The 24,155-nt window shown below is 45.8% G+C and overlaps 1 protein-coding gene across 1 annotated transcript; it reads left to right on the top strand.

The window, feature by feature from the left end:
* The first annotated feature begins 5,407 nt into the window (after positions 1-5,407).
* Positions 5,408-23,616, top strand: LOC101593572 (V-type proton ATPase subunit S1-like protein). The gene is made up of 7 exons (XM_004651438.2): positions 5,408-5,525; positions 9,423-9,460; positions 9,717-9,778; positions 10,454-10,671; positions 16,412-16,462; positions 19,904-20,141; positions 23,362-23,616. The coding sequence occupies exons 1-7, from the start codon at positions 5,431-5,433 to the stop codon at positions 23,614-23,616; spliced, it is 957 nt and encodes a 318-aa protein (XP_004651495.2). The 5' UTR covers positions 5,408-5,430.
* The last annotated feature ends 539 nt before the right edge of the window (positions 23,617-24,155 follow it).

Raw genomic sequence — 24,155 nt, 5'->3', positions numbered from 1 at the left:
AACTCTGGGCCAGGGAATTACTGGCCAGGGTCATGGTTTTAAGGTTAAGCTTTTTGTCACCTTCTGTCTGATTATCACCCCTCCCCCTTTATTAGTGGTTATTTCTTGTAGAATGCTACCCAAAGTGAGTTTATTTCAGTGAATGAAACTGATTTCTGTCTCTGTGTAGGCAAGGGATCCTGCAGATACCTGGAGAAAACTTTTTTTCTTTTTCTTTTTTGTTTTTAGAGGAAGGGTTTCACTCTAGCTCAGGCTGACCTTGAATTCACTATGCAGTCTCAGGGTGTCCTCAAACTCATGGCGATCCTCCTACCTCTGCCTCCCGAGTGCTGGGATCAGAGGCATCCGCCACCACGCCTGGCTGTGGAGAAGACATTTTTATGGGGTGAAGCCCTTTTCTTCTCTTAGGACCCAAGTCTGAAGCTGCTTGTGACTCTGGTGTCTCTTCCTACTCTAGCCGTCACCACATGAAGTGTGCTATATAGCACATCTTTTCAATAAAGGGTCTTTTGTGCAATAAATAGTAGAAACCCACATCAAAGTCTCTTGTCTATATGTTAATCCCTGCCTCTTTGTTCCCCTAATTTTATCAACCATTCACTTGGGTGGATGGGGTCTAGAGAGGTCACTCCACTGGTTTCCTGGGTGAATAGAAGAAAGGTGTTTACTTCAGCAATTCTGTGTTTACAGGTTGCATAGTACAGGGTTTTGTTTTGGGCAAAGACTGGCTGGTTTTCTTTTCTATTTATTTATTTATTTTGAGGTAGAAGAGACTGGCTGTAGCCCACGTCGACCTGGAATTCACTATGTAGTCTCAGGGAGGTCTTGAATTCACAGCGATCCCCCTACCTTGGCCTCCCAAGTGCTGGAATTAAACACATGTGCCATCACTTCCTTCCTGGTTTGTTTCTTCTGTGCCTTGAAATCCCAGTCAAGATGTCTAGCACAATGCCAATCCACACAGGTTGGATGGACAAGGATGAGCAGGCGCACACCTCAGTACCAGCATGGTTTTGGCAAGGATGAGCGCCTCTGCTCCGGGACAGGAGCCGTTTGGAGGAAGTCATAGGAAAACCTAAGGAGAGAATCACTGACATTTAAATTATAAACATTTATAACTGCTTTACTATTCTGATTCTAATCAACTTACTTCATTCGATGGAAATTGATGGGATCCTTGGCAGCAGTTAGTCTCTGAACATAATGTAGAGACATTCCCCCCCCCCCCACACCAAATACACCATCAAGGAGCCAAGCGTGCATACCTCCATATTTAGATAGTAAACTGTCATGATCTGGGTTTTGTCAATTTATTTAAAAAGTATGTTATTATTTTTTTAGTTTTATATTGAAAGTAGTGGGATTCATTATGGCATTTTCATACACATAGGTCACTATGTTTTATCAATTTCTATTTCAAGCAACTAAATTCTGCAAGATGCTTAAAGTAATTCATTTTCCAGTTAGAGTTACCTAAACATTCAGCCCTAGGAGTAATGCCTTCTGGCATAAAGTGGGGATCTTGTGGCTATTTTTCTAAGTTCATCCATTCTATGCATTTTACTGAACCCCCATACCTGGGCGTGCTTTCTCTCACTCTCTCAATGAATTAGTTAGACATAGTTTCTGCTTTCATCGGGTAGGGATTCTGATGGGGAAACACCAAATAAATAAGTAAATATGAAAACAAATGTTTAAGTTCAAGTTGTGGCATAGCATTGTAATCAAAATTAGGGAATTCGCCCGTGAAGCCTGTCAGCCCAGGCTCAATTCCCAGCCCCCATGGAAAGTCTGATGCAAAAAGTAATGCATGCATCTGGCATTCATTCGCAGTGGCAAGGGACTATGGCACACCCAGCTCTGTGACTATCTCTTGGAAGGAAACCCTTTGTATGTAGAGACATCCACTGGAACCCACCTGCATTGCTCCATAGGCCAGCGACACCGACACGGTGACGCTCATGCGGCTGAAGAGCGGCGAGTGGTAAAGTCCTGCGTTGCTTTGTCTCTCACCCAGGAGAGGCAAGTGGATGAAACCTCCGCCTTTGCACAGTTCTTGACAGAGACTCCCAAGCGATGTGAGCAGGAAGGCACAATGACGTCAGGCAAGGCAGTGCCCCAGTGCTATTCAGTCTGAAAGATGGCCAATTAGCATCTTTCACCATTGCCTTTCTCCTTCAAAGTCACAAGATGAGTTATTCTCAATCACCTCGCAAGTGTGACTGCTCTCCCAAAATATATGTGTGAAACCTGCTAGCTATTAATTATTCTGCCTTGAATGTTCTTAATCATGTGGGAGGATTTTTCCACATCAGAAAGAATGCTACGCTAAAATTTTATGATGGCTAAGACATAAAATATGATACTCGATTGAAAAGTAAGGTATTTGTGCATATGAGTTTGCATGAGCATAAGTTGTCTGAACGATTACATTATAATTGCTAAGGGCCTGGAACTACAGTCTCTCAGAACAATGGAGGCTGGTCTTGGGCTTGCAACTCCTCGCCACTAGGGAACTGAGGGCAGCCCTGCCACACCTTTATGAGATAACAAGGGACTGCTCTGGCAGCAGCAGGAGTCATTATTTTTTAGAATATTTATTTATTTATTTTGAGAGAAAGAGAGAGAAAAAATGGTCATGCTGCGACCTCCCGCCCATGCAAATGGACTCTAGAAACACTTGTTCATCTGGCTTTACATGAATACTGAGAAGCTGAACCTTGCAGGCAGGCGTTGCAAGCAAGCGTCTTTAACTGTTGAGCCATCTTCCCAGTCCCCAGATTAAGATACTCTGTATCTCCACTGTTAAGAACAGTGGCTACAAGTCATGAGAAGCAGTTTAACACTTGCAACTTGACCACTTTGAGATGAGAATTGTTGTTAGTGTAAATTACCTACCAGATTTAAAAATTAGGATAGAAAAGACATAAATATCACATTAAGAACTTTCAAGGCAAGGCATGGTGGTGCACATCCTTAATGCCAGCACTTAGGAGGCAGAGGAAGGAATATTTCCATAAGTTCAAGGCCAGCCTGGGGCTACAGAGTGAGTTCCAGGTCAACCTGGGTTAGGGTAAGACCCTACCTCATAAGTAAATAAACAACAGCAAAATCCCCAAACCAAAAGTATTCTAAAATTCATTATATTTGAAATGGTAAAATTTAGGTTAAAATATTAAAATTAATTTCACATGCTTAATTTTACTTCTTTCAGTGTATTTTTTGGAAAATTTTTGAAGAATGCCATTTTAGATTCCTGCTATTCAGAGGGCAGACTAGGCCAGTAGCAGCGCCGTGGGCAGGAACCCAGACTTCACCACCCCACTCAGGCCTGTGCGCTGAGAATACACATTCCAGCAACACACACAGGATGTGTCTGTACATCACAGGCTGAGCAGCAGAGAGTTTAGATTGCCAGACTTATCCAATAGAAAAATTAGGATATTCCATTAAATTTGGTTTCCTGATAAACCCTGGATATTTCTTAAATATGCATCTTAAATATTGCATGGGACCAAATTAAAATGATTTACTTTTTTGGAATTCAGATTTAACTGGCTATCATATGGCTTATTTTTCAACATAAGAGCAAATTCTTCCTGTCCACCCCTGTCTTGTTGCTTGAAATTTGACAGAATCAGGACAAGATCAGATAAATAAGACAAGAGGTAGAAGTTAAGAAATGAAAGCATAAATCCCAGCACTCAGGAGGCAGAGGCAGGAGAATCACTGAGTTTGAGGCCAACCTGGGACTACACAGTGAGTTCCAGGTGAGCCTTGGCTAAAGTGAGACCCTACCTCAAAAAAAAAAAGAGAAAGAAAGAAACAAACAAAAAACCCAAACACACACACACACACACACACACACACACACACACACAGAGACAGAGAGAGAAATGAAATCATAGAAGGCAGGAAAGGATATACAGGATGGGAAAGGAGTAAATTAGGGTATAAAAAAGTCATACTTGGGCTGGAGAGATGGCTTAGCAGTTAAGCGCTTGCCTGTGAAGCCTAAGGACCCCAGTTCGAGGCTCGGTTCCCCAGGTCCCACGTTAGCCAGATGCACAAGGGGGCGCACGCGTCTGGAGTTCGTTTGCAGAGGCTGGAAGCCCTGGCGCGCCCATTCTCTCTCTCTCCCTCTATCTGTCTTTCTCTCTCTGTCTGTCACTCTCAAATAAATAAATAAAAAATTTAAAAAAATTAAAAAAAAGTCATACTTAAGATTTTAGTTTTAAAATTATTATTATCATCATAATTTTTTTGTCTTTTTGAGATAGGGCTTTGGGTAGTACAGGGCAGCTTTGAACTTGCTCTTGCCTCCACCTTCCAAGAGTTGGGGTTACAGGTGTGTTCCACAATGTCCCACTACATTATTTAGAAATTTTTATTAGCAACTTTTCCCCTTATTCCTGTCTTCTCCTCCCTTCTCGAGTTGGCCTGCAAAGCCAAAGGACCCAGGTTTGATTCCCTAATACCCATATAAAGCCAGATGCTCATGAATTCTTTGCAGTGGATGGAGGCCCTGGTGTGCCCATGTATTTTTTTCTCTCTGTCTCTCTAGTAAATAAATAAAAAAATATATACATATACATACATACATATATTTCCTTATCTATATATCTTCCCCTTAATAAATTAAAAAAATTTGTTTATTTTTATTTATTTATTTGACAGCAACAGACAGAGAAAGAGGCAGATAGAGAATGGGCATGCCAGGGCCTCCAGCCACTGCAAATGAACTCTAGATATGTGTGCCCCCTTGTGCATCTGGCTAACGTGGGTCCTGGGAAATCAAGCCTCGAACCAGAGTTCCTAGGCTTCACAGGCAAGTAATTAACCGCTAAGCCATCTCTCCAGCCTCCCTTAATAAATTCTAAATGCATCAAGTAATTAAAAACCTGAACCTTCCATTCCCCAGGACCCAGGTTAGCCAGATGCACAAGGGGATGTACGCGTCTGGAGTTCATGTGCAGTGGCTGGACGCCCTGGCACGCCCATTCTCTATCTGCCTCTTTCTCTGTCTGTTTGTCAAATAAATAAATAAATAAAAATAAACAACAACAACAAAAACCCCTATATCCTAACAAGCTGGGCGTGGCCAGCACAAGAGGTAGGAGGGTGGCTGTGAGTTTGAGGTCACCCTGAGACTACACAGTGAATTCCAGGTCAGCCTGAGCTAGTGAGACACCACCTCAAAAAACAAACAAGCAAACAACTACAGCAACAAGAAAAACCCAGCCCTAAATCGTGGTTTCACTGTGCATTCTAGGTCCCACCCTCCTTTCTCCCCCACCAGCATATGCTGGGAGAGCTATCTGTTATTGGTGGGATGTGCTGTCACTCATGGAGCATGAACCGCTCTGCCTTGGCTCTGTTGGCATTGTTAATTAACCGGTGCGCCTGGTCTGCAGGAGCAGTCATTTCTTGATGGGAAGAAAAACCTTGTACAGCTTTTCACTCCTCTTTTTATGTATAGGGTTTTCACTAACTTTGGGCCAGCTGTTCTTCAGGAAGAATGTAAGGTGAGTGATTGCATACTTTTTAATGCCACGCATTTAGGAAGTTCAGTGAGAGTGAAATTTGGTGGCTCTTGTAATTTGTTTATGTTGTCATACATGTTATCTATATTTATTTATGGTTCATGTTAGATAAACTGGGTTAGATCATAAAGTTAGCTATGAAAATCATAAAGCTACTGTTTATAATGGGGAGATTGAATGTATTTCTTTTGTAATTGAGGCAAGGTCTATTTATTCAAAATAGGGAAACACTGCATAATGTACCAGAGAATATGCCTCTTCAGATCAGCACTAGTTCAGGTTTCTTTGATATTTATAAATAAGTGTTAAGTTTACAGTTTTTTCCTATCATCATTATGTGAGAAGAGAGTAATGAAAAATTTCAAACCTTAGAAATATTCAACCTACTCCCCCAAAGAAAAGGTGTCAAACCGTTTTAACTAGTAGGAGATAGTAATTGTGTGCGACATAGCATTTGTGATTAGCAAACACCATTTCTAGTTCCCTTATTCCTTTGTTTTCTTTGCCTACCATATAAGGAAGCATATTGAGATTTACCTGTATAAAATTTCAGAATCTCAACTACAGTTTAAGTATGCCATTTCCCAACCACTCACTATGCACCAGCTCAAGAAGTGCCCCAGGGACTTTAGTGGGAGCAAAGCTCGGCAGCCAGCAGGATGATCTCACATCTCACAGAACCAAGTCCGCCTTACGTACAGACAGTTAAAAAGCACCTCCTCCCCCTTCCTGCAAATCAAAATCAACGGTGCTTTCTTTCAGTGTTACTTGTGTTTTCCCCGACATAGAGTCTCACTCTAGCTCAAGCTGACCTGGAGCTCATTCTGAGCTCAGGCTGGCCTCAAACTCATGACCATTCTCCCACCTTAGCCTCCTGTGTTCTCTGGTTTGCTTTTACATAGTGGGTGATTTATAATCCTTGAACCATTAAGTTTTACTTCATTTGGTTTGGTTTTAAGACAGGGTCTCATGTTGCCCAGACTGGCCTGGAATTCACGGTGTAGCCATGGCTGGCTTTGACTTTGATCCTCCTGCGTGCACTCTCTGAGTTCTGTCACGACCGGCGGGCAGCCCGCGCTGCTGATGGGAGAGGGCATCTTACTTTTTTCCTTTTTGTAGTGCTGCGGATTGAACCTACAGTCTCACGAATGCCAGGCAAGCACTCTGCCATGTAACTATATCCCCCACTCAACAATTAACATTGAATAATATTTCCATACAAAGTTTACATAGAAATGAGCAGCTTTTGTAGTATATTGGTAAAAAAAAAAGTCAAAAATTATAAAATCCCCAATTCTGCTTTTTAAGGCAAGGGAAATGTTTTTAAGTAATCTTAGCATCAGGAGATTTGATCTTAGAAATCACATAAATGGCTGCACTATTCGCAGAAGCTAAGAAATGGAGCCAGCGCAGATGTTCACCAACAGATGAATGAATAAGAAAACGTGGCTCATATACACAATGCGTAACTGTGGAGAAAAAAAGTAATGCCTCCTGGGTGTGGAGCCAAACTCAGGTCCTCACGCTTTTATGGCAATCCCTTTACCTATCGAACCATTTTTCTAGCCCCAAGTTTGGTTTATTTTTGAATCCAAAGGAAATCCTTTATGATGCCCTGTTGTCCAGCCTGGTTTGTTTGTACCTGTGACATAATTTTCATGGGCTTGGTCCAACTTTCCAACAGCTAAACACTCAGCTAGGTATAGTCATGAGTTGGTAAGCAGGATAGGTCCAGTCTCTGCCTGCACAGTCTATGTCCAGAGGGAAGGTACTCTTTAATCACACTGTGGATATGACTCCACTTGAACTTGGAAGTGTATTGTGGAGAAAAAGTGCAAGAGACTGTGAACAAATGCACTGGAATCTAAACGGGGCTGAGACATTAGGGACTGTACTCCTGAGGAAGTGATACCTGAACTTCGACCTGGACAAAAGGAGGATGGAGAACATTTCAGGCAGAGGGCACAGCATGCGATAAGACTTTTTTATGCTGGGAGAATGGAAAATGAAGGATTTGGCAACCGAAGGTGCTAGTGCGGCTGGAGCAGAGGACGGAGAGAAGAGAGGCAAGTCTAGTGGCAGCCTGACGACTTCCGAAGCTTGGAAGAGATGGAGCTCTCGTGCAGAGGAGGACCACGGAGGGCTTGCTTCACCACCACCCTCGCCTTCCTGAAGCCTTGAGCCAGCCACTACAAGCGCCCGGGTCTTGACACTTTTCAGAGGCCCATTGTGCTGGCAAAGGGTCTGAATATTGTAGAGTCAAGGTTGTTCATTGCTGTGACTACCACCTGATGGGACAGCTTACAGGGCAAAGATTCACGTCGTTTTCAGAGGTTTCAGCTCATCGTGGTTGGGAGGGCATGGTGAGGCAGAGACAGAGGGGTTCACCTCCAAGGGGGGGGGGGAAGAAAGAACTATATCTCTACAGGTAGGTGGTGATATATTGGGAAAGGTACATTTTAACTGTAATTTCCTGGTTACTTTGTTGGAAGCCATACTGTCACCTCTCAGGACACTAAACTTCTCGGTGCTTCTGGGTGTTTTGGGGCTTAAGAGACTGTCTCGTGCCAACAGCACTCACAAGAGACTCACTATAAACACAAGTGTAGCTCAGTGGTAACGCACTTGCCTAACATATATGAATGAGGTCCTGGGTTCGATACTCAGCATTGCAAAAAAAAATAAATAAAACATAGTTAATAAATTGTTTTACTTAAAGAAGCTTTTAAGCTCGGTGTGTTGGCAAATGCCTTTAATCCCAGCACTAGGGAGGCAGACGTAGGATTGCCATGAGTTCAAGGCCACCATGAGACTTCATAGTAAATTCCAGGTCAGGCTGGGCTAGAGTGAGACCCTACCTTGAAAGACCAAAAAAAAAAAGTTTTAAACTTTATTTATAGAGTCTCTAGAAACACACCATAAATGTCCATCAGTTTGTGCATAACATAAACAAATAAAATGTGGTATTGTAGTTACTTTCTCATTGCTGGAATAAAATACCTGACCAAAAGCAGCTGATGAAAAGAAAGTTTTTATTATGGCTTAGAGTTTTGAGGGGAAGCTTCATGATGGCAGGGGAAAGGACGGCGTGAGAAGAGACATCACTTCCGCCGCAGCGGGTGGACATCAGTGGCAGGACAGTGAGCCAAATCTGGCAAGGGGGAGCTGGCTGTAGTGCTCCGATGCCTGCCCCCAACACCACATCTCCTCCAGTAAGGATCCACTTTCCAAATTCCCCAACATGAGCACCGAGTATGCCAAACACACGGGTTTATGGGAAACATCTAATTCAAACCAGCACACGTGGTATATCTTTCAACGAAATATTTAATGGCAGTGAAATGGAAGGAACTATTGATACGTGTAACAATGCATGTAAATTGTAGTCTTTTAAAAAGCTTAAAATATTTGTATTGATTTGCAAAGAGAGGGAAGGGGAGAGAGGGGGTGGGGAATATGAATAGGTTTGCCAGGGCCTCCTGCTGTTGCAAACAAACTCCAGATGTGTGTCAAATAAATAAATATGGACATGCCAAGGCCTCCTGTCACTGCAAATGAATTCCGGATGAATGTACCACTTTGTGCATCTGGCTTTATGTGGATACTGGGAAATCAGATCCAGGCAAGCAAGTGCTTAAGGCACTTGTCTGCAAAACCTGAGGACCCGAGTTTGATTCCCCAGGACCCATGCAAAGCCTAAGCTAGAGTGAGACCCTACCTCAAAAAAAATAAAAAAAAAAAATCAGTTTTGGCAGGTTAAGGACATCATAGTGCACTACTCTGAGCAAAAACATATGCCCAGATATACTTCCTAAACTTCATGTGAAATCTGACTTGTAGATACTTGCTCAGAATTTAAAGCTCTTTTTCCAATTTCAGTTCTCAAACATCATCAAAGGAAGGGGCCATGAAGAGTGGTAAGACCTATATTTGCTCATTTGTTTTCCTGGGGCGGGGGGCAGGGATGAGAGAAGAGCTTTTCTGGGGTAGTCTTCCCTGTTCAGTGCTGCCGGTCCTTCATGTGAAAATCTTTTAAACTAAAGCGCTTTAAATTATGGACCAAAATAAACCCAAAGCTGATATATATCAGCGTTTGGCATATGTTGTCACTCAGTTACGTTAACCATTTGGTGACATTTAGCCTTGGAACTCACATCATTATGTTTTCAACAGATCAACAGAATAATGGAGATATGAAACCAATCCAGAATTTCACAACAATACCAATCACACAGGTATGGACATCAGGGCATTAGATTGTAACTTATCTTTTAATAATTTAATCACTTTTGAATTCTGTCAGAGCTATTTGAAGAATGTAAATAATAATTCTATTGGTAATTAACATATTCTTACTTGAACTTTGGGTGGGGCAGTCTTACAGTTGAGAAAAACATGAAATACTTAATTAAAAATATTTTCTTTATTTATTTGTATTTATTTGACAGAGAGAGAGAGAGAGAGAGAGAGAGAGAGAGAGAGAGAGAGAGAGAGAATGAGAAGACACCAGGGCCTCCAGCCACTGCAAATGAACTCCAGACACCTGCACCACCCTTGTGCGTCTGGCTTATGTGGGCAGGCAAGCGCCTTGACTTAAGAGCCATTTCTCCAACCCCAAAATACTTAATTGTGTTTGCCCTTATAGTTTCATGATGATCTTTAGTCTTAACGCTCTCCAGACAGAATCTCTGCAGTAGCCATGCAGCTGTGATTACAGTTAGGCTGGCTGTTGTTCCTTCTTAACTAATTTTTCATTTATTTGTATTTGCACTGGGGTCATTTGTTCTTTATGTGTGTCATACATTGTATGGGCATATAATGACACACATCCACTGTCATAGGGTGTTAACACTTTCACCTTTGTACCGAGGACACAAATTCATCTCTTAATTTTTCATTTGGTTGATTAGGTTCCCAATTACAATCTGAGCACAGAACGTTGGAATGCATTCAGCCATCATAACCCAGTCAAGTTCTCCAGGGATGGAGTACCATGCATTCTCTTCTGGACCAAAAGAATCACAATTAAATTTAAGAATCAGACCTGGCTGGACCTTACAGATGAAGCATTTGGTGAAAAGGCAACAGTGGACGTTGGTGGCTCAAATTGCAGTGAAGAAAGTGCCATGTAAGTTGGATTTTTCTGGCTGAGAAAGCCCATAGGGGTGTAGCAGTCAGTTAACTATGGGGGACCAGTTTGAATGAGTGTGTATTTTTTGTAACTGTGGAATAGAAGGCTCCTTGGTATATGCATAGTCCTGACACTCATTTCTGAGTAACTGCTTCATATATAAATGAAAGAATAAATTAGACATTAGCAATTTTCTTCTGAGTTCCTTTTTTGTTTTGTTTTGTTTTTCAAGGTAGGGTCTCACTTTAGACTAGGCTGACCTGGAATTCACTATGTAGTCTCAGGGTGGCCTTGAACTCACAGCTATCTTCCTACCTCTGTCTCCCAAGTGCTGGGATTAAAGATGTGTACCACCATGCCCAGCTTCTTCTGAGTTCTTTAGCAAATTGTCCCAAGAGCTTATGGAAAATGAGGGTTTTAAAAATGAAAGTTTCCAAACTAATTCTCAAAAGAGAGAGAGAGAAAGAGAGAGAGAGAGAGAGAAACAGAAAGGAAAATAATGATAAAAGGATTTCAGACTTTTCCAAACTACCTTTGTCGCACCATGAAAGAGATTACATGCCACAGCGGGCCATAACTCATTTAGCCAGGGCTAGTATCTGACTCTAGATGGTGTGTTTGGGGGAGTGTAAAGTGTTTGTTTCACAGTTTGTCATGTCAGGGAACCGCTGGTCAAATTTCAGAGAATTCTGTAGGACATTTCAGCATGGTTCCACATATGTACATATGTATGTATGTGTATGTGTGTGTGTATACACACATATACACATATATGGAATCACACATCACATATCAAATATGTGTGTGTGTATGTTTGATATAGGCATATTAAACAGGTATCACTTTTGAACAAGTCATTGCCGAAGGCCGTCTGCTTTTCAGTCATCCAAGGACGGTAACATTGCCATCGCTCGTTGTGGTCCCTGAAGAGGGACCTGATGGGTAGCAGTGGTGTCCGATAACCTCCCCTTCAGTGTGTATGGCGCAGAGGTTGATTTGGAAGCATTTCTGCTTTTGCTCCAGCCTGGGATGGTTAGAGTACACTGTGTGAACCATAATATGTTGCATATGTCTGCATGGTGGTTTTTTTAATTTTAGAAGTCTTTTTAGTACTTTAAATTTATGTCTGGCCATCCTGCCTCCTTCCCTCTTCTTGTTTCCTTCACATGTCCATGGATAGATGCCTAGAATGGGAGCAGGGGAGATAGCTCAGGGGTTAAAGGCATGCTTGTAAAGCTTGCAGGGCCCAGGTTTAGTTCCCTAGCACCCACATAAGGCCTGATGCGTAAAATCGCACATGCATCTCGGGTTTGTTTGCAGCAGCAAGAGGTCCTGGCACACCCATTCTCCCTTTCCGTGTTTTGGCTTTTTGAGGTAGGGTCTCAATCTAGCCCAGGCTGACCTGGAATTTACTATGTAGTCTCAGGTTGGCCCTGAACTCACAGGGATCCTCCTACCTCTGCCCCTACCCCCAGTGCTGAGATTGAAGGCCTGTACCACCATGCTTTGGAGGGAAGGAGGCAAAGAGGGAGAGAGAGAGAGAGAGAGAGAGAGAGAGAGAGAGAGAGAGAAAGAGAGAGAGGGAGAGAGAGAATATGAATGAATGGGTACACCGGGGTCCCCAGTACCTACAAACAAACTCCAGACACATATGGCACCTTGTGTATATGATTTTATGTGGATACTGGGAAATTAAATATTGAACTCAGGTCATCAGGCTTTTCAGGCAAGCTCCTTGGCCTCTGAACCATCTCTGCAGGCCACAATGTATATTCTTTTTATATCAGATATACTTTGACTAGAAACATAATTTAATTCCTAAATTTTAAAAATTCTTGAAGATGGGTAAAAGCAGGGCTGGAGAGATGGCTTAAGTTAAGGCACTTGTCTGCAAAGCCTAAGGACTCATGTTTGACTCCCCAGGTCTCGGAGAAGTCAGGTGCACAGTGACGCAAGTGCACAATGTCACACATGTGCACAAGGGCACACGAGTCTGAAGTTTGCTTGCAATAGCTGGAGGGCCTGGCGTGCCGATATTCTCTCTCTCTTTCTCTCGCTCTCTTTCCCTCCCTTCCTCCCTCCTCCCTCCCTTGCATTAAAAAAAGAAGGCCAGTCTAATCACTCCCCCTCCCTTCCCACCCCGTAAGTCACTTGTCTTCCTGATCAGGAAGGATACGGAGACCCAAACAAAAAATTGGTGTACAGTCGGGAACAAGAAAGTCACAACTGAGGAGCAATCAGTCCTCCTGGCTTCCCAAAGCAGGAAAAACTACTTGGCCAACATGGCCCTGCCTCATCCTAACAGACAGAAAACACTGTGGTTGATCAAGTAAGCTCATCTCTTCCTGAGGCAGCCCCTAGTCCTAACCAACCAGCCGGCCCTCTGGTGCACGTGGGCCAAAAGACACCACCCTAAGGTCATATGTATGTGTGTGTGTATATATATACCTTTGCAAGGGGAGGGCAGGCTCTCTGGCTCGCTGATGACTTAGGAACTTACAGCTGTGTGTGAGTTTTTCCCTTGGCTGGGCATGGGCAGGCTCAGCCCAGGCCCAGACTCAGCCTGTAGGGGCTTTGCCTAGGCCCTGGCCCAGGCTCAGATAGGAGGGCCCCCCAGCCCTTACTCTCCGCATGGGCTCTTTATCTCCTCCAGCTCCCCACATGGCAGGAGCTCCTTGAACTTTTTCTTTTCTCCTTGCTTTCCATGCTTTCTCCCCAGATCTGTATCTGGTCACATGGACTCCTGAGCTGCATGTGGCCCATACAGGCTTTTGGGCTCCACGTGGTGTACTTCTCCCCATCTTGTTTTCCCTTACCTCTCAGCCTTCCCCTTTCCACATTCCTTTGTAAAATCTGAATAAAATGTGGTATTAAAAAAAAAAAGAAGGGCTAGAGGGATGGCTTAGCTGTTAAGGTGTTTGCCTACAAAGCCAAAGATCCAGGTTCGATTCCCCAGGACCCATGTTAGCCAGATGCATAAGGGGACACAAGTGTCTGGAGTTCATTTGCAGAGGCTGAGGGCCCTGGCATGCCCATTTTCTCCCTCCCTCTCTCTCTCTCTCTCTCTCTCTCTCTCTCTCTCTGTCAAATAAATAAATAAATAAAACTAAAATGTTAAAATAAAAAGGGGCTGTTGAGATGGCTTAGCGGTTAAGCGCTTGCCTGTGAAGCCTAAGGACCCCGGGTCAAAGCTTGATTCCCCAGGACCCACATTAGCCAGATGCACAAGGGGGCACACGCATCTGGAATTTGTCTGCAGTGGCTGGAAGCCCTGGCATGCCCATTCTCTCTCTCTCTGCCTCTTTCACTGTCTGTTGCTCTCAAATAAACAAATAAAAATTAACCAAAATATTAAAAAAATATTAAAAAAGAAGACCAGTTTGTTGGGCTTGTCTTAAATAATAAAATAACAAAATAAAAAAGATGAGTAAAAATGGATATATTAATATATAATTAAATGTTCCATTAGAAACCTTTGTAAGTATTTTGCTATTCAGAATGACTGTCTCTTAAGAGGGAATTATAAGGATCCAGAATCCTTCCTGACTTGATTATCCAGCTATATCAGGACCATCAAGAGCTATCAAAGAATCCCCCTCACTGCTGAGAGCTCTGAATGATTCCCTATAGGGCTCTTAATTTGTGGTCAGTTGCTTGGAGAGAAGCTGATCGCGTGGGGGATGATCTGGCTTGCCCAAGGCTGACTGGACCTTCTTGATTCCATTTATCCTGACCTTAAGGCATTTGTGGGGAAAATCAGACCCCACAAGCTTTTTACTGGGCTTCAGAGGCCTTTGTTATCACTGGGAAACTATGGATGGAAAAAACAAAAACTTGGCTTCTAGGTCCAGTTCTGCCAGTGAGCTTTGTGGCTTTGTTCTCAGGACCTGTCAATCATGGTCAGTCAGGAAGAGGTGATGGCATCTGTTCCCTGAAGCTTTGCACGTGTACCAGAGGCTAGTACCTGTGCGGTTGTCCCAGGCTCCATGTCCGGGCATCTTCACAGTAACTCCCCCAGTCACAGGGCATCATCCCGGTTCCATGCGAGGAATTGAGGCCGAGTGGCCGGGAGTGGACCACAGGCTCTCAGCTGGATGGTAGAAGAGAAGGGTCTACGATGTCTTTAAAGATGACACTGTACCTCCTTCCTCTTGGCTCTGTGTCTCAGGGCTGTGAAAATCAAGTGAGGCAATAATGGCATAGACACTTGGAGAACTTGCCAAGTGCTACTTCAAGTAATATCTGCTTCCTTCTTCATATCAAATGACAACCACAGAGAAGTTAGTATCTAGTTACCTGGTCTCTCAAGAAATGGTTTTATTTATTTATTTTTACTTATTTATTTGACAAAGAGGGAGAGAGAGAGAGAGAGAAAATAGGCACACCAGGGCCTCTAGCCATTGCAAATAAACTCCAGATGCATGCTCCTCCTTGTGTATCTGGCTAACGGAGGTCCTGGGGAATTGAACCTGGGTCCTTTGGCTTTGCAGGCAAACGCCTTAATTGCTAAGCCATCCCTCCAGCCCAAGGAATGGTTTTTATAGCACATGTATTAAAAATTGGTCAGGAATTGAAATTTTGTCTTCTTGGTCACCCACCTCGAATTCTACTCAACTATAAGCTCTGGGGGTGTGGCGGCCCTGCCCCCTGCAGCCTGCTCAGGTGAGGACGCAGACAGAGGGATGGCCCCGTCCAAGGGCCACGAGCAGCCCAGCGGGGGCTTCCCAGGCAGTGAGGGGCTCAAGAACCAGTGGCTGACACTTCATGGAGCTGAGTCCAGGAGTTGCATAGATTAACAAAGTGACATTGTACGCTGGTGAGGGAATCCTGTGTTTGAAAGAACTGGAAGGAGGGTTGCCTACAGGGTGAGCCCAAGCAGAGACATAACCATGTAAGGTCAAAAGCGCATACTGAAAAAAGACGACCACGTTTCAGCTCCTGCGAAGCACATGTTCAAGGAGAGGCGAGTTTGGCAGACAGATTTGCTGTGGAAGCCTTTTCAAACAGTGAAAGCCTTGCAAATAGAACATTATCCCAGCATCTGTGCATATTTTGAAGTTGCACAATTATAGCCTGAAGAATTCAGAGTCTGTTTTAAACATGTAAGAATAGGGTACTTAAAAAAAAAAGTGTCCTTTCCCAACTCTTGCTCTGGGTTTCTGTCCTTCGTGTCCCGGCTGGTGATGTGAGGCCTGGGTGTAGAAAGGCCCCCGAGTGAGCACTGAATCTGCTCCGTTGAATCAGGCCTTGTTTCTTTGCTCCGAAGGAGAGTGTGCTGATGAGCTTCCACTGACACCAGGACTTCTGAGGAAAAGCTCTGTGTGGATTAGCAGCTGGGAGGTGGGCACTGCCCCCCCATCCCAAGACAGGCAGGAACCAGGCATCTTGAGATGTTTCTGCTCAGAAGTTTAGTCCATTAGCTGCAGAGTTAAATGACTAGTGCAAATTTATAAAATCCAACTCAAGAAATGAATTTTACTTGTATTTTTAAAAGTAAGTTGTATCAGGCAATAAAAATTCCTTTAGAGTAGGGGCCTCTTGAGGAAGTGTTTTACTGCAAACAAACTCTAGATGCGTGTGTCACTTTGTGTGTCTGCCTTTGTGTGGGTACTGGGGAATCAAACCTGAGTTGTTAGCTTTTCAGGCAAATGCCTTAACTGTTGAGCCATCTCTCCAGCCCTTTTAAGTTCACTGTAAAATAAGAGTTATTTCTACTTTGTTGTTTCTATTTTCTTAGGTTGTCTGTGAAGTTTGGTGATGCTAAAAGTACCAAAGATCTCGCCATAAGGTAAGTGGGGTACCACCTTGGCGTGTGGCTGCTTCAGTAGCTCTACTCAGTCTCTTCGTTTCCACATGTGAGTATGTGGCAGACCCTGTGACAGATCGAACACTGCGTATGTCTCAATGCATGGAGAAAGGCAGTGGCCGTGTGAGATGGGTTCTATAGGAATACATCCCTTAAATCTCTCCTACCAGAAGACTTCGACTCCTCACCCTTGCCAGTGAGCGAGTAAGGAGCACATGTCACTGAGAACGCAGAATCTTTTCCCTCAGAGCAAAGAACAAAATAGATACAAAGCTCCAAGGGCCCAAGGAGTCATTTGAAGTAATTACTGTTATTTTTGTTAGTGGTGTGTATGCATGCTTGTCTGTGGGTTGGGGTACATGTGTGTGTGAGGGGTATGTGTGGGGTACGTGTGTGTGGGGTACATGTGTGTGGGGTATGTGTGTGTGTGTGATACGTGTGTGTGGGTACATGTGTGTGTGTGATACGTGTGTGTGTGATACGTGTGTGTGGGTACATGTGTGTGTGATATGTGTGTGTGGGTACATGTGTGTGTGTGATACGTGTGTGTGTGTGGTACGTGTGTGTGTGGGTACATGTGTGTGTGTGATACGTGTGTGTGTGGGTACATGTGTGTGGGGGGTACATGTGTGTGGGGTACATGTGTGTGTGTGGTACGTGTGTGTGTGGGTACATGTGTGTGTGTGATACGTGTGTGTGTGGGTACATGTGTGTGGGGGGTACATGTGTGTGGGGTACGTGTGTGTGTGTGATACGTGTGTGTGTGGGTACATGTGTGTGTGTGGTACGTGTGTGTGTGTGGTACGTGTGTGTGTGGTACGTGTGTGTGGAGGTCAGCGATTGACATCTTCAGCTCATGACTACCTTATTCTTTGCGACAGAGTCTCTCTCTGAATCTAGAGCTCACTGACCTCGCTAGACGACTGAGCCAGTGAGCCTGGAGTTTCCATCTTGGCTTCTCCCTGGGCTGAGAATATAAGCACAGCCCACGATGCCTGGCATTTTGCATAGGTTCTGAGGATCCAAACACACTTGTCTGGCCAGTGCTTCGCACCCTGGCCATCTTCCTAGCCTCTGATTTGAAGAAACATCTCCCCTAATGATTCAGTTACCTGACTATAGTAAATCTTTGTTACTTAGTTCCCGGGCATAAGCCTCATAGGCCTCTAGTTTTCTGTATTCATGGGTAGAAGAACACAGCTACGAAAGATGGCTTATCTCAGCAGCTAGGAATCTAGAAATGTGAAGGAATGCTTTGTCTCCTTCTGCAGTGCTTCTGTTCCTGTCATGGAGGTGAGCCACTCTGCCTTCTGCGTTACTTGGAAAACCAGTGCTAGGGGAGGTCCCCTTTCTCACACGGGGCTCCACACTGGGCCTTGTGAAATGCTCTTAAGATTCTCCAGAGGAAGGCTCTACAGTCAAAGGTCTACAAAGGTCCCATGCCTTCCGTTCCTCTTGGAAATTCTCATTGTAAATGTACATAGAGAGATGTCTGTAAAGACAGGTTCTTAAGGCAACTGTTGTCTTGTAACTTTGTGTTATTCAGTTTCTTATACTTGGCCATTGAAAGCTTCCTTCCTTAGGATGTTTGCCACTGGACTGTGGGACGTTGGTATTTCACCAAGTAAATGCATGTCACTGTCTTTCACAGGAATTTCGTTGTTGTTGTTGGAGAGCAACCACAGGGCCTTGTGCAGGCTAGACGAGAGCTCTGCCTCAGCCCTTCAGAGAAGCTTCATAAGAAAACAGATTGACACTAGGTGACCAAACATATATACCTACCTGACATAGAAACAGAAAATACTTTTGACTTGGAACAGCACTCTCTGTCACTTTCAAATAACTAAAATAAAAGTAATTTTTTTAAAATTATTTATTTATTTATTTGAGAGTGACAGACACAGAGAGAAAGACAGAGGGAGGGAAAGAGAGAGAATGGGCGCGCCAGGGCTTCCAGCCTCTGCAAACGAACTCCAGATGCGTGCGCCCCCTTGTGCATCTGGCTAACGTGGGACCTGGGGAACCGAGCCTCGAACCGGGGTCCTTAGGCTTCACAGGCAAGCGCTTAACCGCTAAGCCATCTCTCCAGCCCAAAATAAAAGTAATTTTTTAAAAAAGCATGTACCACCATGCCTCGCCCAAGCACTATTTCTAAAACTAATAATGCTTTTGGTCCTCTCATTCCATGCTTTTGTTCTATATAGTCATGTGTTTAATAAAACGATCAAGATATATACATATATATTAACTTTAAAATGTGTTAAATATTTTTATTTATTTATTTGAGATAGACTATGGTCTCCACATACATCAGCACTTTCTGGGTACTGGGGAATCAAATTTGGCCTGTTAAGCTCTGTAAGCAAGTGTCTTTAATAGCTGCACCATCTGCCCGGTCCCTATTGTAACTTTTCATTTCCACTTCAAAATTATTCAGCATAAGAGCTCGGGTCTCAGGTTGGATCTGAAGGCCGGCGTAAATACATACTCTGTGAATGAACTTGCACAAAGTATTTCAGATTCCTCTTCTGTGAGGTGAGGACGGCAATCTTGCTGGGTCTGGGTAGGTGGCATAAAGCGCTTGCCTCGCTCCAGTGCCTGAGTTTGCTCCTGATGCCTCTCGCAGAAGTCCGGCAGCCCTGGCGGCCTCTGCGCTTCCAGAGGCAGGCAGCAGGGTCTCCTGGTTGCTCAGACAACAGGTTGAGTACAGTAGTCAGTAAAACAGGGGGAAGGAGGTGAGAGGCAAGGACTGCCATCCGAAAGTTGTCCTCTGACCTCCGCACGTGTACAGTGTCCTGTGCGCACACACGTCACGGACATAAAGTCAGCGTCGTCTCTCTCAGTGTTGTGGTCAAGGTTACATAAAATGCACGTAAGTAATGCAGAAGTGTCACTGCCACGCCTGAAAGCTACTAGTATTTTTTAAGCCACAATTTAATTCTATGGTGGCATACATTTAAGTTCTTCTCAAATTTCTTGCAAAAATAAACACAGAAATCTTGATTCTAAAAAAAACTCCACAAATCAGGCTTTCTTTTACACGAGTTTATATTACTCACAAAACAGCCTTCTTGGGCTAGAGAGATGGCTTAGCGGTTAAGGGATTTGCCTACAAAGCAAGCTGAAGGATTCTGGTTCGATTCCCCAGGTCCCACGTAAGCCAGATGCACAAGGGGGCGCGTGCATCTGGAGTTCGTTTGCAGTGGCTGGAGGCCCTGGTGCGCCCATTCTCTCTCTCTCTCTCTCTCTCTCTCTCTCTCTCTCTCTCTCTCTCTCCCCTTCCCCTCAAATACATTCTGTGCACATAAAGGTCTTCTTCTCGAGTCAGCTCCACTAGCTGACAGAAGAGGGCGCTCTTGCACCGTTCCCGATGACCGCCCGCGTCGGCGCCCGGGGCTAACGCAGGTCTGTAATCATTTGCAGGTTCCTCCTTACGAATCACAACAAGCTGCCCAGCCAGAGCTGGTTCAGTTTGCAGCAAGTCGAGGTCATTCTCAACAATTCCGTCCGAGCGACTTTCCACGCGACCGGGGTAGGCGCTCCGTCGAGTTACTCCTACCGCTGCCGCCGCGTGAGCAGCCTGCGCAGGAGCGCGCGCCCCCTGCTGGCCGGCGCGGAGGGCGCCCCGCGCGCGTGGGAGCTCTCGTTCACCGACTTCCAGGTGAGCAGCCCGGGCCGAGCGCGCCGCGCCGCGCCGCGGGGTCGGGCCGCAGAAAGCCCGCGTCTGGGACCGCCCGAACCAGCTGGTGGCGAAGGGAGCGGGAGAAGCCGCCGTCCTTAAAAGTAATGCTGATTTATTTTCACTTTTCTAAGGCAGCAGGTGACATTGTCCCTTCCTGTGGCCTCTTCCCCTTTGTCTTGCCTGCTTACCCAGTTCCTGGGAATTCTCTAAGCCCCCCAGCAGGAGCAGCTGTGGCTGAAGGGGGGTGGCTGACGTTTCCTGCGCTGAGAGGCCCCGCTGACATGACTTTACTTCCTTTGGGAGAGGCAGGCTCCCATCAGGGCTGACATGACTTTACTTCCTTTAGGAGAGGCAGGCTCCCATCAGGGCTGACATGACTTTACTTCCTTTAGGAGAGGCAGGCCCCCATCAGGGCTGACATGACTTTACTTCCTTTAGGAGAGGCAGGCTCCCATCAGGGCTGACATGACTTTACTTCCTTTAGGAGAGGCAGGCTCCCATCAGGGCTGACATGACTTTACTTCCTTTAGGAAAGGCAGGCTCCCATCAGGGCTGACATGACTTTACTTCCTTTAGGAGAGGCAGGCTCCCATCAGGGCTGACATGACTTTACTTCCTTTGGGAGAGGCAGGCTCCCATCAGGGCTGACATGACTTTACTTCCTTTAGGAGAGGCAGGCTCCCATCAGGGCTGACATGACTTTACTTCCTTTAGGAGAGGCAGGCTCCCATCAGGGCTGACATGACTTTACTTCCTTTAGGAGAGGCAGGCTCCCATCAGGGCAGGTAAGCGCAGAGGGAGAGTGAGGGACAGCGATGGCACTTAGCCCAAGAATGGAGCCCCCGGCCAGGGAGTCACAAATACCCCCGAGGTTTCGGAAGCATTCAGAAGAAGGCTGAGGAGCGTAGCAGGCCCCTTCACCGCAGAATGCTCTCAGGCCCACAGATGTCTGCCAAGCTCGTCTATCTTATTTACCTGTGGCAAAGGCTTAGCACAGTCCTCCAGCTCATTGAAATAACAGCCACGGCCTTGTATGTCCCCTTTAAAGGCATGCCCCAACTTTTTCCATACATGCATGGGTGTTGTAAAAAGCTTTCCCCCTATCAGGCCAGTAGAGGTGTGGTGTTCATAAGCAGCATCCCCACGTGGGACCTATGGATTCTGAGGGCCAACTGTAAACATAGGGAAGAGCTTGCATTTGAAGTCAGACAGACTTCACTTTAAATTACCTCTCAGCTACCTGCCAATTCCTGACCTATCTTTATGAATGCAAGGAATGTCCAGCTTCAGACATGCGAAACACCCAGGACCATATCGGGCATGGATCAACAATGCTACTCATGAGTTCCCTACACCCAGGACCATATCGGGCATGGATCAACAATGCTACTCATGAGTTCCCTACACCCAGGACCATATCGGGTGTGGATCAACAATTCTATGCATGAGTCCCCTATGTTCGTGGCTAAGACTATATAACCATACACACACACACACACACACACACACATGCACACGCACACGCACACACACACACACACACACATATAGTGTATTCTTTAGAAAGTGCTCAAACTTTTTCTTCTAAGTTTTTTTTTTGTATATTTAAAAAAAATGTGTATGTGAGAGAGAGGGAGAATTAGTGCACGAGGGTCGCCAACCACAGCAGTCGAGCTCCAGTGTGCCATCTTGTGCGCATGCGCAACCGTACACACTCACATCACCATGTGTGTCTGGCTTACGTGGGACCTGGAGAGTCGAACATGGCTCCTTAGGCTTTTCAGGCAGTGCCTTAACCGCTGTCATCTCTCCAACACTATAATTTTATTTTATTTTTTTTCCGAGGTAGGGTCTCATTCTAGCCCAGGCTTACCTGGAATTCAGTCTGTAGTCTCAGGGTGGCCTGGAACTCACAGTGATCCTTCTACCTCTGCCTCCCAAGTGGTGGGATTAAAGACATGAGCCACTAGGCTTGGCCCTATAAGTTTTTTTCTTCTTCACAATTTTTATTAACATTTTCCATGGTTATAAAAAATATCCCATGGTAATACCCTCCCTCCCCCACCACACTTTCCCCTTTGAACTTCCATTCTCCATCGTATTACCTCCCCATAAGTTTTTTTAAACACACTTTTTTTTGAATACTTTAACATCTAAAGGCTGGAGAGATAGCTCAGCAGTTAACAAAGGCACTTGCTTGTGACACCTGATGGCCCAGATTTGATTCCCCTGTGTCCATGTAAAGCCAAACGCTCAAAGTGGCACATGCATCTTGATCTCATTCGCAGTGGCAGGAGGCTCTGGTCACCCATACTCTCTTCCTGTTTATGTCTCCCTCTCTGTGAAGCAAGTACATAAAGTTATTTCTAAGATCTGTAAATGCCGAATCCATGAATATGTAGGATCCTTCCCTGCAGGTTTTCACGCAGCCTTGGGAGTAAATGCCTTGCAGGCAGGGAGGCTCCTGGGCAACTGCTGGAGGACAGAGGTAGCGTCAGAGGCGGCAAAACCCGTCAGAAACCGCGGCAGAACATGCGTTTGCTCCCGAGCCTAACTGTATAGGCCCGAGTTATGTCTTCACAGAACCTACTCTTCTGTGGCTCTTGGCGGGGGCCTCAACTGTCTTCCTTACAGAGGGAGCGTGAAAGAGTGACGGGTTCTTAGGCTCTTGTGAGGACCAGAGGAGGGGAGGCATGTCTGTGATATAGAAAGCTGCTACTTTTATTTCCAGCTGTATGTTTACCACACTGGGCATCATATCTCCCTTAAGAGTCTTCGCAATGACTACCTGTCAGTGGGCTCGCAGGAGGTGGGCTGAGGTCTGTAAGCCCCTCAGAAAACATAAGAGTCTGCGTTGAGTTTGCAAATTGTGGTTTCGCATGAGCTAGCATGTCCCCAGGAATCAGATTAAAGGAAGTTTTACTTCAGAGTCTTGAATTCAGGAGCACGTTAGCTACAACAGCTGTCCAGGTCAGGTCCGTTCGGGCCAGCTCCGATGGACCATCAAGTTGCAAGCTGGACACGGTGGCTCACTCCTTTCAGTTCAGCGCCGCGTTGGGAGGCTCGTAGGCCAGTTCCAGGCCAGCCTGAGTCCCAGGTGACTGCGCGTTGACTTTGGCTGGTCAGGGGGGGCTCGGAACCAGCAGCCCGAAGGGGGAGTGGATGAATTGGATGCTCGCTCTTGTTTCCCCCTGGCTAGATCCAAGGCTTCGCGGTCCCCGAGGCGCGGTTTGCCCCGGCCCGAGACTGCGCGGCGCCCGCGTCCCGGGCGGTGCTGATGGGCCTGGCGGGCTGCCTTCTGCTGCTGCTCGCGCTGGCCTCCGCGCTGCACGGGCTCGTCTACCTGCGCTACCTGGAGCGCCGCTACGAGCTCATCCCCCCGCCGGCCCGCGGCCCCGCCGACAAGGAGCGCTTCGAGCTGAGGAGCCAGCCCGTCTGCAGGATCTACGTGTAGCGCCGGGGACCCCCGCTTCCCGCAGCGCCCAGGCGGGCTCTGAAAGGCGCTTGCTCTTCCGGGCTCTTGGACTTGCCAGTTAACTCGATTGACAAAGAAAACGTGGGCTTAGCGTGGTCCAGGCGCTGCCCAGCCCAAGGACCCAGGTTCCATTCCCCCAGTACCCACCTAACCTGGATGCGCAAGGGGGGGGGGTGCGGCATGCGTCTGGAGTTTGTTTTCAGTGGCTAGAGACCCTGGTTTATCCTCTCTCTCTCTCTCAAATAAATAAATAAAATATTTTTAAAAAATAGAAAGAAAAAGGATGGCCGGCCTGGGTGATGGCTCAGTGAGTCAAGCGCTCTGTTTGGAAGCAGGTGACCTCACTTGTATCCCTAGAGCCCACGTAAAAAGCCTGGCATGCCACTGCCTGTCATGTGGGCACCGGGGAGGGCAGGTACCCGCAGATCTCTGGAACACCTTAGCTAGCCAGTCAAGCCTAATTCGTCAGCCTTGTGCCAGTGACAGACTCTGTCCCCGAAAAGGGTGGATAGGTGCTG

The sequence above is a fragment of the Jaculus jaculus genome, chromosome 14, assembly GCF_020740685.1.
Source record: "Jaculus jaculus isolate mJacJac1 chromosome 14, mJacJac1.mat.Y.cur, whole genome shotgun sequence".
Classification (NCBI taxonomy): Eukaryota; Metazoa; Chordata; class Mammalia; order Rodentia; family Dipodidae; genus Jaculus; species Jaculus jaculus.
This window is presented reverse-complemented; position numbering and strand designations above follow the sequence as displayed.

What these genes read in the sequence shown, in the direction of transcription:
- LOC101593572 (XM_004651438.2), top strand. Translation starts at nt 5,431, where the DNA reads ATGGGAAGAAAAACCTTGTACAGCTTTTCACTCCTCTTTTTATGTATA. An exon ending in TTCTTCAGGAAGAATGTAAG is followed by an intron (nt 5,526 to 9,422) that starts GTGAGTGATTGC and finishes TTCCAATTTCAG; the next exon opens with TTCTCAAACATCATCAAAGG. An exon ending in ACCAAAGATCTCGCCATAAG is followed by an intron (nt 16,463 to 19,903) that starts GTAAGTGGGGTA and finishes AATCATTTGCAG; the next exon opens with GTTCCTCCTTACGAATCACA.